General features: G+C 40.9%; 1 protein-coding gene across 3 annotated transcripts in view; it reads right to left on the bottom strand.

Annotated features, from left to right (window-relative positions):
* The window catches only part of smoc1 (SPARC related modular calcium binding 1), a 248,867-nt gene extending 233,202 nt beyond the window's left edge, over positions 1 to 15,665 (bottom strand). For all 3 annotated transcript variants that reach the window (XM_072265877.1, XM_072265866.1, XM_072265857.1), the window contains exon 1: positions 15,316 to 15,665. In XM_072265877.1, coding sequence (XP_072121978.1) covers positions 15,316 to 15,411 — 96 coding nt within the window. In that variant the 5' untranslated portion in view covers positions 15,412 to 15,665. The remainder of the gene's footprint in view (positions 1 to 15,315) is intronic.
* Between the last annotated feature and the right edge of the window lie 1,375 nt (positions 15,666 to 17,040).

The following is a 17,040-nucleotide window of genomic DNA, read 5'->3' on the forward strand; positions in this document are numbered from 1 at the left end:
ATCCTGTCTTCTACCAAACCCTGCCGATCCATTACTCTTGCTGAACCTCCAACATGTTCAAAGTCTCAGTCCTCCAACACAAGGTGCTCTGCTATCTGATCCCTCTACTCCCTCTGCTATCCCTCCATTGCTAGACCCTCTCAAATATTTGTTTTCCAAATCCAGCTCTAGGTGCCCATGCTCATTTCTCCAAGGGGTAGTAGGACCTTAGGGGATCATGACCACACCCTGCATCACTTGACAAACACTACATGCTACTCACATGCTTGTGCAGCTGCAAGTAAGTTCTACCCACCACCTCTGCATACACATACTTGAGCATCTGACAATAAACCCAACTTTGGACTTCCTCCTTGTCTCAATAACATTGCTCCCATTTTTCTGAACGTCCACAAAGCCCGTCACTGATTTTGCTTTGGGTTGATCCATCTGATCTCCCAGGCTGAGCATCTACCCTCACTGGATCTATTTGCACCACACTTGGTACAGTAAGTTTATCCGTTATTATTAACTCCACTCAATGGAGGGACCATCTTTATCTGAAGAAGTCACACATGAAACACTGACATTAAGGTGCACCTCGTAATCAGTACCAGGTTTTCATTACCTAGAACAGTACAGCAAAGGAACAGCCCCTTCAGCCCACAACGTTGTTCAGAACCAGCTAAAAAAGAAATCAAAAACACCCAAACACAAATCTCTCCTACCAATACCATGTCCATATCCCTCCATCTTCCTCACATTCACGTGCCTATCTAAACGCCTCTTAAAAGCCTCTAACTTATTTGCATCTATCACCACACCAGGCAGCAAGTTCCAGGTATACACCGCTCTCTGTGTAAAAAACTTACCCCTCACACCTCCTTTGAACCTATCCCCCCCCCCCACTCACTTTCAATGAATGCCCTCTGGTATTAGACATTTCAACCCTGGGAAGCAGATACTCCCTCTCTACTCTGTCTATGCCTCACATAATCTTATAAACCTCTGTTAGATCTCCCTTCAGCTTCCACTGCTCCAGAGAAAACAACCCACGTTTATCCAGCCCCTCATGATAACACATGCCCTCTAAACCAGGCAGCATCCTGGTAAACCTCTTATGCACCCTCTCCAAAGCCTCAACGTCCTTCCTATAGTGAGGCGACCAGAGCTGCATGCATTACATTGTTTTCATTGAGTCAACTTAGAAGGGGTGACTTGGTCAGGTTTCATACACAAATATCAGGCTTAGGAATGAAAACTTCACACTTCACATCTACATTGACTGCGCGTTTTGCTTCCAACGTGCCTATGTGTTACATTTTGTATCTTCAACACATTAAACTTATTCAAAGGAAGATATGGGAGTCCAAAAAGTGAGTCTAACTTCGCGTTTTCTTTAAGCAATGCGTGCACGTATCACACAGTAGCATTATGACTTATGCAATTCATTGAGTTTTACAAATAACACGTAATGAGGTATTGACAGTTAAAAATGTAACCAAGGCAAGTACATGTCTGATAGAGCTATTTAGAAAAGCATATAATTCAGACAACGGTAGTAAAATCATTTCAAGCGTGTATAAGGGTTTGTCAAATCTTAAAACAGATTTGAATTCATACATTAAAACGAAATGGGAGAAGGAAGGAGGGATAATAATATCTGAGGAAGACTGGACAATAATATGGAGGTATCAATGCAAGTGTACCAGTTCACAGAAATGGAGGGAGTTTGGGTGGAAAAATTTGATATGATATTTTATTACCAACCTCTCAGAAATCCCATTATGATAGTAACCCCCTGTTTGCTGGAGAGATTGTGGAAATCAAAATGCAAACCATTATCATATTTTCTAGGAATGCCCCATTATCAAAGACTATTGGAGTGGGATACATAATGCCCTGCAAGACATCTTTAAATATGAAATACCCTTAGAGAGTAAGACCATATATTTTGGGTATATACCTCAAGAATGGTTGAAAAGAGATAAATATTTAATGAATGTACTGCTGGTGGCTGGTAAAAAGACCCTTACCAGGAAATGGTTATCACAGGAGAGCCCAACTTTAAATGTATGGATGGAAATTACAATGGACATTTACAAAATGGAGAAGATAACAGCATCTGTTAATCATAAGCTGGAACAATCCTATTCATATTGGAAAAAATGGTTTAACTACATAACACCTCATAGGCCTGATTTTATTCTCACAAGTCAATGAATATGTTGTAAAAAAGATCACTCCCTACTCTGTACATAGTTTTCTTCTTTCGATTGTTCTTTCTTTCCTCTCCTTTCTATAAGTGTATACTTCTGATAAATATTACGTGGACATTTGTGACAAATATGATTATATGATATATGTACAGTATCTGAAATACATCTTATGGAAATGTTTGATTGATGAAATTCAATAAAAAATAAATTACAAAAAAAACAAAGAATCCTTAATCAAAAACATATTTGCAATATTATTCAAATATGATTGAAATATTAAATACACTATGCTATGAGAAGGACAATGGAAATGCCAAATCCTACATTAAATACCATCACTATTGCTGGTGAAGGCCCAGTGAAAAGACGCAAGAAGATAAATGAAAATTGAAACAAGGAAATACTTTTTGAAAAACTGCCATAAAAAAAGAGAAAACTTGTGAAAGGGTTCCTGTGCATCCAATAAGAGGCCTTGTGGATTATTAAAGAAGCAGCTCGTATAGTTTCCATGTCTTTCTGTTGCAAATGCAGTGTCAGTGCATGACATGCCCATGGTTGTTATTTTAACATATGATCAGCAGTAACTTCCAGGTTACAGGAGAATGCCAATGTACAGTCATGGAAGAAGCTGATGTAAAACAGATGCATTTTAAAACCGCATTTGGAAGGATTAAGATGGGAATTCAGCCACAGTACTGGTCATGTGACCCTTAGTTGTAAAATAGTGCCGTCTGGTCTGAAGTTGGGACAGACTGATTTTCTACACCTTTTTTTTCTATCCATCACAATTTCCTGTGGATTTTGTGGATTCATTAGACCAGAGCATGTGGACACAGCTGTAGGTCATACAGACCCTTCTGATGATCTTGGTGCTGAGGGTCCCTCTACAACCCGATGTTTGGGCGGGGGGCTTCAACATACAACTTCAAGCCCACAACACCCAAAATCTAGTGGTCCATTAGAGGTCAAAGTACTGATGGGCCTCAAGAAGTTGGATGAGAAGATTTCCACAAACGTCCGGTGATTTATAGAAGGGCGCCACAGTCCCACCACTGCTGAATGGCCTGCCACCAGCTCCGATACTGATGGGTTGACGCATACGTACTAACTTTCCAGCGCACGAAAACCCGTTGACACTTAAAGGAGCACACAAGGTCAAATTGGCTGAAGTGAAAGGGAAAGAAAAACAGAAATAGTATCATGACAAGACTGCAAAAAGCCAACCAGTCCTGAAACCTGGAGGTCAAGTGCAAATCCCAGATGTCAATTCTGGCACATGGTCCATGCAAGGTTATGTGCAAAAGGAAGTAGTTCCACATTCCTACCAGATCCAGTCGGCTCCTTCTCCCACCCGTTTCTGATTCACTCACCATCAGGAAACATAAAGATTAATGTTCCTAAATGAGCAGTTCTTTTCCTGCTCTGACCTCTTCTGATTGCTTCATGTTATGTAATCTTCCAGACTGAAGAATTAGCCTTTCAACACCTCTCCACTTTCAGAATCTTGCCCACCTCACTGATGTCACCACCCATTATCGTAAACTGCAACTTTTGGCCACTCTTTTCCAAATACTCCTCATAAGATAACTCCTTTGTCACAGGAATCAATCTACCAAACACATGTTACACCCATGTCAAAGCAAGTATTTCCTTTCTTTGGCACAGAGATCAAAAGTGCACCCAATGTGCAGATGATATCTCCTTTTGCTCCTAGCCCAAAGTGAATAGGTGTCACACTTTCTATTGTGCTGAGCACCAAGGAAACCTGGGGTTTGAGGCTAGTGCAAAGATGATTTAGGCTTTAGAATTATCTGCATCTCAGAAGCAACCAATCCACAAGCATCCAGAGAAAGCAGTAAGATAGTTGTTCTTTTTTTTGTCATGCAAATATCTTCATCTTTCACAAGCCACCTGCTCAACGGGTGGGCTCCACTCCTCTCTACCAATCACCCGTTCTCCCAACCTTTGTGTGGCCGCCTGAAAACTAAACACAAAATCCTCTTCACAAAGATTTTAGACTCTTCATCCCCAGTGACATAGGGGTCACCGGACCTCGTGACTCCTACCCATACAGTCTCCCAACTCAGACTCCCCGATTCCCTCTGTGTTTGCCGACTCAACCTCCAGGATCGCTGTCCTCCAACCAGCGGTCTGCGTAGAGAGCTCCAACTTGGAGTCCAGGTACCGGCTCCTGCCCCTGACCTTTCATTCTCCCTCATCCCCGAGCCTAAACCCTAACCTGACCCCCTAACTCCCTATGCTGCCCAAAAAACCATCCCTCTGAACCTAAAAAGCAAATAAGTGAGTCACAACATCGACAGGAATCACAACTCAGTGCCATTTGACTGGAAGTGACAAGGACCGACAATGCAATGAAATCACACTAAAATAAAAAGAATACTTCGCCCCTCGGGAAACTGACCAGCCATTAATGGCAAGGAACCAAGAACACAGAGAACCTTAGCATCAGCTTTTAGCCTTCTAGAAAAATTGGGGTTGTTCCCATGAGGATTTGAAATGCTAACCCAATGACACGGGACAGCACAGTGACATGGCTGCCTCAGCTCCAGTGACCCCTGTTCAGCCCCAGCTTCCAGTGCTGTCTGTCATGTGTTCTCCCTGTTACCATGTGGATTCCCCCTCCTGAGTGCCTGGTTTTCTCCCTCATCCCAAAGACATGCAGATTGCTAGATTAATTTCCCTCAGTAAATTGTCCCCTGCATGTAGGTGAGCAGAAGAAGCTAGGGAGAGTTAATGGAAATGTGGGGGGGGGGAATAAAATGGGAAGTACAAATGGGATCTTGGTTGGTAGGGGTACAGCGGGTCCGTTACTGTGCTATGTGTGTGTTTAAGAGAACTATTTCCAAAATCACTGCAGGACCATACCTACTTTTAATGAAAGACCTGGCCAGGATTGCATTCTGCATGCTTTTATTGGTGAGAATCACTAGTAATAACTATTTGGCACTGCTTAAATCACAGAAACAGGCCACTGGGTCCACAGTTTCATGCTAGTGTTTACACTTCTCACAAACTCCCACCCACTTCGTTTCTTCTTTTCAACGTTACTCCCTAGGATTTTTTTTTTGCACTCTGTACAATTGTTTTTCAATGAGAAATCAAAGATACTTCAAAAAGAAATCAGTAAAGATTTTCAATCCTGTCCTTCATGCTAACATATAAAGGACAGCAGATGTAATCAGAGGTTTCCAACCTACTTCTGCACATTTCCAACTGTATCCTCCACGGGTTCCTGGCACAAAAGCAGGCCTTGTGAAACTTAAAGGGGATGTGCAAGAACAGGTCCCAACCAATGTTTACATCTCAAGCTGAGTAGGTTCCCTTTTAAGGTAAGCACTTACCTGGCTCTCCTTCAGGAACTAAGTTGGGCTGAACAGCATTTAGTTTCAGTTCAGGTGTACTGAGAGCTTTTACTCACAATGGTTGACTTTATATTTTAGTCAGTAGGACTAAAGGCTTTGGAGGATCCATTACCTCAGATCTCCAGTACCACAGAACTCTGACTGACAGCTCAAAGAGCAGGTGTTCTGTTTAGTCTGATTTCCTCTCAACTCCTCAATGTGAAATGCAATCTTATGGAATCAGAAAAGGAAGAAGCTAAAGTGAGTGGACAAAATCATCTGGGAAAACTTGACACAAGCCAGGTAATTTAAACAAAATATATACTTTAAAATAATTACTAGAAATCACATGTTTTTTAAGCATCTGAAAAGTTCCAGGCACCATTTAAAGATCAATGTTGTTTTTAACCCATGAGCCATTAATTCTCTATGGGATTTCTCAGTTTCTCATTTTAATTTAACATTATTAATTGCCTGGTGTCATTGTACATTACACACAACTTTTGTCATTTTACACTATATATTCCAGTATCTCAACAGCCTCTGTGGAAGCTCTCAGTCTCATAGCCTTTAATTTCCTCCTCAGGAAAAAAAACATTATACTCACCAACACACAAAACACTTAACACTACAGCTGACCCAGGAACACTAATAAGCGTGTGTTTGGCTCAAGGGGACAGCTCTAGGCCACTCAGCCCCACAACCCTGTTCTGATGTTCACTGAAATCATTGCTGATATTCTGTGTCAACTAAGACAATGTAAGTTGGAAGCTTCCCCCCCCCCCCCACCCTCATCTTGAATGTGCTCACTTCAGTGAGAGGATGCCTCAGCTACGAAGACTACAAACCATTACGGGGAAATGGGATTGGTATTTTATTGCTGGCACAGATTCAATGGGCCAAAGGTCCTGTTTCTGTGCTGTATGCCTTTGTGGCATTAGACAGAGTCCTGCAATACATGTCCTTGTGTGAAGTTGACTACAGCACTATACAATTTTAAACTGTCTCTTCTACTACCCTAAGTGGTATAATATTGTGCAGGCGAGGTGGTTGGGTAATAGAGTCCCCGGAAAGCACTCTTCATTTCAGGGTGAAGAGTCTCCAACTGGACCATGACAAAATATCTTTAAATAAATAAAGCTTATGGTGTCCTACAGAGAGACAGCATGTGGAAGAATGGAAGCACAAGGAGTACAAATAAAGCAAATCAATCTGTTTTTATCAAAAACAGAAACTAATTTCTAGAGGAATGAAATGAGAAGTAACAGCAGGGTTCAATTGGCAGCATTATTGTGAGAACACAAGAAAATAGGAGAACAAGTAGACTATTCAGCCTTCAACCCTACCCATACCATTCAATATGGCTTTGGCTGATCTGCTCCAGGCCTCATCTCTTCTTCTGGGCTAGTTCCCCAGTGATGCGATTTCCCTGATCTTTCAAAGATGCATTTACCATATCAGAAAACTGCCCTAGATGCACTAGATCACACGCGTAAGCTCTGTCCCTGAACTGGGAGCACTTACCAGCCCACACTGAGAAGGAAAACACAATGAGATACACATCATTAAATCTCTTATGCAAGATTTCTGAAGGAAAGGTCAGAAGATTTGCCTTGAAAGATTTAAATTTCTTGCACAGTCTTCCAAATATTATGCCAACAGAATCAATAATGCATGTAACGCATTTTTGCCCTGAATGTTTTTTTTCATATTCGTATACATTACTGTTGAGAAAGCAAAAATATTACATTCCACTTTAACAATGCTAAAACAGCAAAACTCATTAATTCCAATCAGATATTAACAGTTGCAATAACTATACAAGTGATTTTAATTTATGGGTCACACAAACACAATTAAATCGTAAGCTAGAAAACTAATTTATAAGAATTTTCAAAAGAGCTTTAAAAGAATTAAAATAGCAATGAATGTATCCTTGTTTATTTTAATTCAGAAACTTTATCAGACACACAAATCGATAGTTTTACATTTTAAATATTATCAATATATTAGGTAATAATGAATGATTTTACTGTCTGTTTAGATATTTTACCACAAAAACTAGGTTTGTATTTCTAATGCGTTGATGTTTCCTTTTAAGACAACTCAAAGAATACTGCTAATTTCCAATGTCAGAAAGAGAACGCTTGGTCACAAAATGGAAAGTTCTTTTCACTGCAAGCAAACTTAGAGTGGATTTGTGTAGCACAATGTTATTCTGAAAAGATACTAGGCAGTCTTGCTTTACTGTAGTGCCTATAGTTACAAGACAGATCAAAAGAAATCTTGAGCAAGTCTGGGTTGAGTTGAAGGATAGAGCAGATTCCAAATAGATACATACAATGTGGAAATGAAACGGCAAAGAGACAGTTAAGGCACATGAATGCCAGGACTTGTTGGAAATCACTGTCAAAAATCCTGAATTAAACTTCATAAAAATGCAATGGAATCTCATAAAACTGGCAACACCCCCCCCCCCACCTTCAAGATGCAAGAGGGGAATAAAGGAATGAGCCAGATACTGTAGCACTAGACAATATTCAGATATGGAGAATATTTCCAATTTAATTTAGGCTTTTCTGTTGTTTGATAAACCAGAGCAAAGGGAGCCTAATTCACTCTATGATCAGAGTTAAAATACAGAAATTATTGTGATCAAGTTAGTGTTTTTATCAATTGCATCCACCTGCTTCAGGCCTCTTGCTTACCCAGAAACCTACGTAGAGGCAGCTCCTTTCTGATCCAGTCTATTGAAGAAGAGGCCAGGAGTGAGCCAATGGCTTACAAATGTGCTCCTTGACTCCACGAGATTTGGCTGATCTGTGACCTAACTCCGTATTCCCACTCCTCTGAGCAACTTTGGTTTGCAAAAATTTGCTAAACACCAAAGTAAAATTGGCAATTGACTTGAATCATTATTACTTCAACAATCCATTTCCCTCCAAAGATGCTGCCTGACCGATTAAGTTCCCCCAGCAGACTCCAAAAAAACCTGATTCCAGTTTTTAAACAATGTGTCCCCATGATCTTAAATTCTCCAATGAATCGAAATAGATTCCATTCTATCCTTCCCCCCAAAAACTTTGAATCATATAACCCCACTTGTACCAAATAAATTCTGATCAATATTCACATTTAGAGTCATCAGAGCACTACAGCACAGAAAGAGGCTTTTCAGCCCATCTAGTCCATGACAAACTATTATTCTGCCTCATCCCACTGTCCTGCACCTGGACCAAAGCCCTCCATACCCCTGCCATCCATGTACTTACCAAATTTCTCTTACGTTGGAATCAACCCACATACAACACTCCTGCTGACACTTGTCCCACACCCTCACCACCCTCTGAGTGAAAAAGTTCTCCCTCATGTCTCTCTTTAGCAATTCACCTTTCACCCTTAGCCCATGCCCTCTAGTTGTAGTCCCACCCAACCTCAGTGGAAAAAGCCTGCTTGCATTTACCCTATCTAAACTCTTCATACTTTTGTATACCTCTGTCAAATCTCCCTTCACCTCCTTTGCTCTAGTAAATAAAATTATAACCTATTCAACATTTCCCTGTAATTTAGATCCTCAAGTCCCAGAAAAATCCTTGTAATTTTCACTTTCAATCTAACTGATATATTTCCTGAGGGTAGGTGATCAGACCTGCATACATCAGAAGCCTACCCCGAATTAGGCTTCACCAACGTCTTATACATTTTCAACATCCTACCTCCTATACTCAAAACTTTGTTTCAACCCAAGTTGCCAAGTGGCCCATTGAGTCAATGCTGGCTCTCAGAATATTTCCATTAGTCCAAACTTTCTCATTATTCCCCCTCCCCACTGCACATTCTCTCTCACATGCCCTTCAACATATCCCATCCTCCCTCCAACAATTCTCCTGCCACAAACACACACTAGGGCCAATTTACAGTGGCAAATTCACCAATGAGCCTTTAAGATGTGGGAAGAAATTAGAATACCCAGGAGAAGCCAGTCACATGAAGAATTTGGAAACTCCACACAGCAGTGTGGAGATCAGGATTACTGAAAAAGAACAGCAGCAATTCTGTAAGTTGTGCTAATATGCCACCCTAATTTCATCTCTGCAACTTAACCCTGTACACCAGTAATCGTGTTGTGCGTTTGCACTGATCTCCTTCCAATACTACAGGCCTGATATTATTAGACCGCTGTGTAGTTGCAGCATTCCTTCAACACACTTCTTTTCCAGATATAGTGACCAATGTCTTTTGAATTGTTTATTATACAGTATACTGTTAATGATACTTTAATGATCTTCGTACATGAACCCCCAAGTATGTTAGGGCTTCTCAATCTTCAACCTTCAGAAAGTATCTGGTATCCTTTATATGTTTTAAGTGGAAAACTTACCATTTGCTTAATCTATTACTATTTCTTTTTAATTTACACCACTTACCACTTACCTTGGATAAGTTCCTTTCTATTCCATCTGCTAGGTTACACCGTGCCAAAAGATGTATAGGCCTTACCCTGGGTTAAGTGCACACAACTTATAGAAACCCCCTATTTGCAAACATGCTCCCATAATACAGGTTGAGTACCCCTTATCCGAAATGGTTGGGGCCAGAAGTGCTTCGGATTCTGGATTTTTTCTAATTTTGGAATATAATGAGATAGCTGGGGATCACCATCATTACCAACTCTGAATTTATGTGCTGCTGGCAAGCAGTCTTTGTCTTATACTTGTTCACCACACATAGGTAATTAACAGTAAAAATTATTACCATTAAAATAATGAAACTATAGTGTGTGCAGGGTAACAAAAACAGCACCACAGCATCGGGAGAATGAATACCTGAATCAGCTGTTGAACAACTACAAATAATGGCAGGCTTTCAGTCTCCACCTACCAAGCCGCATTTTGTTTAAAAGGTTACAGTATTTTACTTCTTTTTAGGTTTTACTTAAGGTATAAAAACAATCAGCATTGTAGACTTGATCTGGTGTAAGATTTTCATCAGTGACAATTATCAATGAATTTCTCTGCTGCCTCATGATCAGCAGATGCCTTATTGTTAATTTTTTTTAAATCTTTAAAAATATAATGCCGTGCCTTTTCTTAAATTTCTGCAGCCACCCTGCTGATTATGTACAATTACCTTCAATTTTCAGTTCGTCCTGATAGACCTTTGCTTGTTTCATGAGCAGTGTACCATTAGGCAGCATATTTTCACTCTGATGCTGACACATCCAATTTCATTACACGATGGAGATCTTTTTTTTTCGTTATTTTTTATTAACTTCTGTTTATTACAAATGTGAGGTCACTTCTTGAATCTGTGGATTCCCAGTGCAGTGTGGATTTTTCCATTTGTGACATCATGTCAGTGCTCAAAAATATTTCAGATTTCGGTGCTTTTTAGATTTTGGAATTTCAGATAAGGGGGACTGAACCTGTGTTGTCAAATTCAAAAGACCAATGTACATACATATGTTGTTCCTACAAAAGGCAGATCTAATTTCCTCTCTTGCTCTTTCCCCAATTTTACTGTTCTTTCTTACCAGACATATGCACTTTACATGTAATTCATTACAATACTATGGGTACCATATCAAGTGATTCTTTGTATTTTCTGATTTATTGAAAAAAAATCAGCTTTTGAGCATTAAAAAGAACCTATTTATACCTGGGGATGGTCTGTACCTGCTACTTAGTTGACTTCCTCACCAGACCATTAATTTGCCCTCAGTGCCATGAGCTTCAACTCCAGATAATGATCTCTCATAAGACACGATTCAATGCCTTCTGCAGTGTATATGAATATCGATTTTTCCACTGTCTGCCACTTTTAGTGCCTCCTCTAAAATTAAACATGTAATGCCCAGGTTAATATTTCTACTGCTATGCTGTAGGTATTTCATTTTAGCAGTTTTCTGTAAAAGCAGTGTGTCCTGCTGGTGGAATGTTTTGGTTTTGGCTAAAGATAAGGAGCTACGTTGTTCAACTTGGGAATGTCGTGTCAGCCAATCAGGATGGTGGGTTGGGAGAAGGCTCTAGAGAGAACTGAGTGGAGAGAGATTTGTAATGGACAGTGGTCGGGTTCGTGGTCTTTTGGCGGGAGACACGGAGAGCAGAGGAATCAGGAAACCTGGAGGATTTGATCCAAAGGCGAGACCTAAGGCAAGGAGTGCTTCATGAAATGAAGGACTCCATGAAGGGAAGTTCTACCTGTGATTGATGATGAGAATTTCAGTACCGTGAGTAAAGCTGAACACCCTACTATTACAGATATGACATGAGATCCAACCTTGCATGCACATTTAGACTGGTTCAATTGTAATGGGCCCATTTATTTTCTTTTTCCTGTTACCTGTTTGTTAAAGCTGGAATTGATAAACATGCTTTCTTTACAATTTTATACAGTGCACAATCTGTTATTGCTTGCCGACTGATAATTGTGTATGGGCAGTATTTACACAGCATCCACTCAAATATAAGTTCCTTACATCGGAATTCCCACAGTTCCTGTTTGGTTGAATCCCAAATCATACCGAGCCAAGATGTATATTGACGTGGCCTTGTCACCACTGAGTCACGGGATTGTTAGCAGGGTTAGCCAACGAGCTAGGTTTGTATGCGAGCCCGGTGGAAGTGTTGCAAATGTTACACTTCATTCTGCGTTGTTACTATTCTACCACAATGCACGGTGAAATGATCTGATCTGTATGGGCAGTAGGCAAGCAAGGCTTTTCACCATCATGGTACCTGTGACAATAAAAAACTCATTCCAGTTTCAGTCAGATTAGTCCACTGTTGTCTACATGTTATGCATCCATGTTAGTTCAGTTCTGTTAAATGTCAAAACAAGTAATCTGTCACTCTATTCTGCATTATAAATTCTGGTAATTAGTTGATAACAAACATTTTATTATTTAATCTATAATTTACTAGTTTCTCTCCTCCATTTTTCTGAAACAGAACAACGACATGTGCACTTTCCCAGTCTGAAGCAACAGCACCTGAATTAAGAGTTCTTAAAGATTTTAATTAGGCCACCTGCAATGTTCTCACCTACTTCACTTAAAAACCCTGGATTGGAATGCATCTGGTTTTGGAATTAATGGCAATATGGTGCCAGTATTTCCTTCATTGCTGTTACTTTGTTTGAATTCATCTTGGCAAGTATCCAGTATTACTTCCCTTGGGGTGTCTCCCCCCCTCACCCATGCACGTACTGATGCAATTTGTATTGATTCAACATCTCTTACGATTTGTCTGATATACTCTTTTCATAATCCTGAGACGTCTGTAACCGCATGTGTTCATTACATGTCCCAATTCCCAGCATTCTTGCCTGGCTGTGTGCTTTTCTTGTTATCTTATTTATCCCTGACCTTTTTCGCGATCTAAAAGGGAGATGGGATGGCAAAAGGAGCCCTTTCCCCTTTAGCTGTATAAATGAGTGTTGGATTGCATTAAATTCTTTCTCCAACATCTCCTACCAATCTTCTGTTGTTTAATTTTATTTTATTTAGTGATACATTGCAGACTGGGCCCTTCCGACCCTTCATCCCGGCAACCCTACAACCCCAATTAACCCTAACCTGATCACGGGACAGCTTATAATGACCCGTTAACCCATCCCATACGTCTTTGCCTTGTGGGAGGAAATGGGGGCACCTGGGGAAGTCCCACTGGTTCCATGAGGTTCCTCACAGAACACCGCTGGAATTGAGCTCCGGATTCTGGAACGCCCCCAGCTCAATGTGGGTTCTTAATCATTTTGCTTTTCTCTTTGCAATTGAACTTCATCTTTGTGTAACCTCCTAACAGGAAAATCACACTAATCCAAGAGCTCTCACTCCAGATTCATTGCTAAATTTAATAAGTCTTGAACCCCTTCATTGGTTCTGGGATGTTGTGATGCAGAAAACCTACCATGGGGCAGAAGAAATTCTCTACTATTCCAACTTGAGTTTATCCCAAATAAAAGTTAAAATCCCTAAAACTTTGTTAGATTTTGCCCAATTATTGCAAGTACACATTGAGCTGCAGTTACCAAGGGCCACTACACAATCTTAAGTCCTTTGCAATTTCTTGATTCAACTTATAACTGCGTCTAACTATGACCTGTCTCATCAATGAAGTAACTTCATGCTGAATCCCCGCCCCCACTGCTAGTGCTCCCCCCCCCAATACTGTTCTCTGTGTGTCCTGCGGTCCTTATAAACTGTGCATTTGCTCTCTAGCGTCCCAAAAATCATCAAGCACTCATCAGAAATGGCCAACGTGCTTTACTGGAGTCAATTCATTTCATTTGCACTTTGTGCATCGGTATAACGCAAGAAAGAAACACCCTAATCTGTCCCTTTATGTCCTTCACACGTTCATATACCACTCTGGGATTTACATTTTAGGTACCGGTAGCTGGAATTAACTATATCTATCATTTCAAGCAAAAGACATCAGTGAGAACAAAACACTGGATTGATGGTGTTCTTCATTTTTATACCGCTGTACCAGTGAGGTTATTAAACGATTTCGCAAAAATTACTTTTAGGTGTGTGCGCTTTAAATGGGTATGCCGTCCTTACCCTCGTTGCACCCAAAATGAAGTTTAACTGCTGAATTTGTTTTCCAGCAGAGCTACATCATTTCTTTTGCCATGCCTGTGTGCATTTTAAAATAAACATGAGATGACCGCATCTCCACAGAGCCCCGTTTAAGATGCTCTAACCTCTTCGCTTATAGAAACTCTTATCCAAAAGCAGCTGTGGGTCACCAAATAAAGAATGCGGAACATCTATCCATTATTTAAACCAACATCTTTCATCCTTGGTATTGTTGGGAGAGCCGTGGGGTTAAAAGAAGTTGACTTTCCATCAATAGTGAAAGAAACGCAGCTTACACAGTTTTTCTGTTGCCCACGCCCAGCTATTTGTTAACTTTGATGTCATTTGAAATTGCGGTCTGGTAAATTGCATCATTCTGTAATACTATGCGCTTATGAAATACTCCAAAAGAAGTAATGAATAAATTAATTCCCGCAGGAAAATGTTGGAAAAGTGGCCTTTCCGAGAAGTACAAGGGCGCAGGATGTATGTTTGTTTAAGACTTTAACTTATCTTCACGTGTCGAGCTGATTTATGGACTTGCAGAATGCGATGCTGAAAATTACTGCCTCTGTCTGAAACCCGGTACCAGTTTGGTCAAATTCATCTTCCTTACCCTTCCTCTCGGAGCACTTCGGAGCAGAAGCGAACGGGACGAATAGAAAGTCTAAAGAGAATGGGAGGCATGGGGGCGGGGTAGTGTTCGGACCCCCATCACCCCCCACAGCCCAGCTCTACCCGAAACCTGATTAACGGAGATAACACAAGCTCTTGCACCTTCCATCAAAGCTTTCAAATTCTGTCCTAGTCACAATCTGTCTTAAATTCCGGCACACGTCTTTTCGGCGTTTCTTTAGGAAGTTCCCATTCCTTCGCTAATCATAACACAAGCATAATCTACATGCCCGTGACTTCTGTGCTGCATCCGACTGACCCCTGCCCGCTCCAAGCATATTCCGTATCTCTATAACTTATTGTCCGATGCTATTTACCTGTGTCCCTGGAAGGTCGACAGGTGTCGTCAGATAGCGAACTGACATTTGAAGTGTTAGGTATATAATGAGCAAAAGAGAGGCCGGCTGCGCAGATTAAATGGGAAGAGACGGGGAAAGGAAAACAAGAGCGGTTTTAAACAAAATGATGAAAAACTTGTCAGTCTAAATGCACTTACCTTTGGTCCACCCGATCTCTGGGAGCAGGAGAGTGGTAGAGCCACGAACAACAGCATAAAGTGTGAGGGGACGATAATAGAAAACTTTCTGAACATTTTGCTTAAAGTTCGCACAAGCCTTTTTGTGCAATGTCAATCAGATTCCCAGGCTCGGAATCCTTCGTTGAGGATTTACAAACGCTGCCAGTGTTTGAGACTAGCTTTCTCGGTTTTTTAAGTACGCCAAAAATGTGTTAAACAACCACTCATCTGGTCTTTTCTTTCCCCCACCCCCTGCGGTGAAATCTCTTAAACGCGCCCGCTCGTAGTAATAAAGCGCACTAACTTCCATGCGGTTCCCGTTATAGGCACCTTCATCCCAGGCGGAATGACACATGGCAGTGACTGGCAGCACAGCCCACCAATCATACATGTAGTGGGCGCTCCGATTTCCAACAATAGAATTAAAGTAAGCCAATCAACGTGTTGGTGGGCGGGACTTCCTTATAATTGTCTGAATAAGTTATTTCCAATTGCGAGAAAAGTAACAAATGATCCATCTTTCAAATGCTTGGAATGCAATATTAGTCGCGTTACTGTTTCAGTCTCTATAAAATGTGTCCCGTTGCAATTTATGAAATTGCAGTTCAACTTTGACATTTTAAAATGTTTTGAAAAGTGTGAAGAGTGTTTGCATTGATAATTCTGATTTTGGTCGAAAGTTTATTTTTCTGGCGTGCGTATGTAGTTTATATTTCAACTTTTCACAAAAATTCACTGGGAACAACGAATTTCCCTTGCATCCCTTTCCTCGTCTCCTGCGCTTTTCGTTTCTCACTTGTGGAACAATTTATGGAAGATTCGGTAATAATCGCATATTGCCCAGTAGATGGTACGACCAGGAGGGCGACCTAAGGTACGCCTTGCCCTCGTTTTCTTTCCGCACAGATGTTGACGCACTAGCTGTCTTTGTGTCTGGTAAGCAGAAGTTGATCTCGCGTTGCAGGTGTGATGGAGGAGGAGGGGTGGTGAAGCTGGCTTCCAACTGTGACCAAAAGGTGCTTTTGAAGCCCCTGGTGTTACATTCTAACTCGGTAGACGGCCTTTTAAAAAAATGTAATCTTTAAAAACATCCGATAGAAAACATTTTGACCGAATATTTGTAAACTGCCTGTGGTTTATACAAGGGAGAAAGTGGGCGCAGAGAAAACTCGAGTGTTTCAGAGTACAATTAGGCTGGAGATTAATGATTCCTACATGTGTTTCTCCAAGGAGTAAAGTTTTTACTACCAAGGAAGGGGTGGCATTTAATGAACTAACTGGTGAAGTTCAATTTATCTCTGCATATGGGAATGGGTCAGGGAATGTTGTGAAATGGAAAGGGCAGCTAGACAGGCAGAGGATTGGATCACATTAATTACAGCGGAAAATTAGTAAGGATTCGTAATATGAAACGAGGAAAATAACAACGATAAAGCTGCATCGGTTTTGGAAACACGGCGAACAGGGTCGGCTGGCAGATTCCCTCACGATGATCACAAAACGTTGAGCGATTTTAAATGGTGCATTTCTGCGTTTGAATGCATTGTATGATTTGTCTCAGATCAAGTCGCTCCCCTGCTGCCACGCCGCAACTAAGTGGCGTGGATGCTTTTAAACCCAGAGCCGTGTGTGTGTGTGTGTGTGTGTGTGGGTGGGTGGGTGGGTGTGTGTGTGTATATATATATATTTGCTGGGGGAAAAAAT

The sequence above is a fragment of the Mobula birostris genome, chromosome 1 (genome assembly GCF_030028105.1).
Source record: "Mobula birostris isolate sMobBir1 chromosome 1, sMobBir1.hap1, whole genome shotgun sequence".
In the NCBI taxonomy this organism is placed as follows: Eukaryota; Metazoa; Chordata; class Chondrichthyes; order Myliobatiformes; family Myliobatidae; genus Mobula; species Mobula birostris.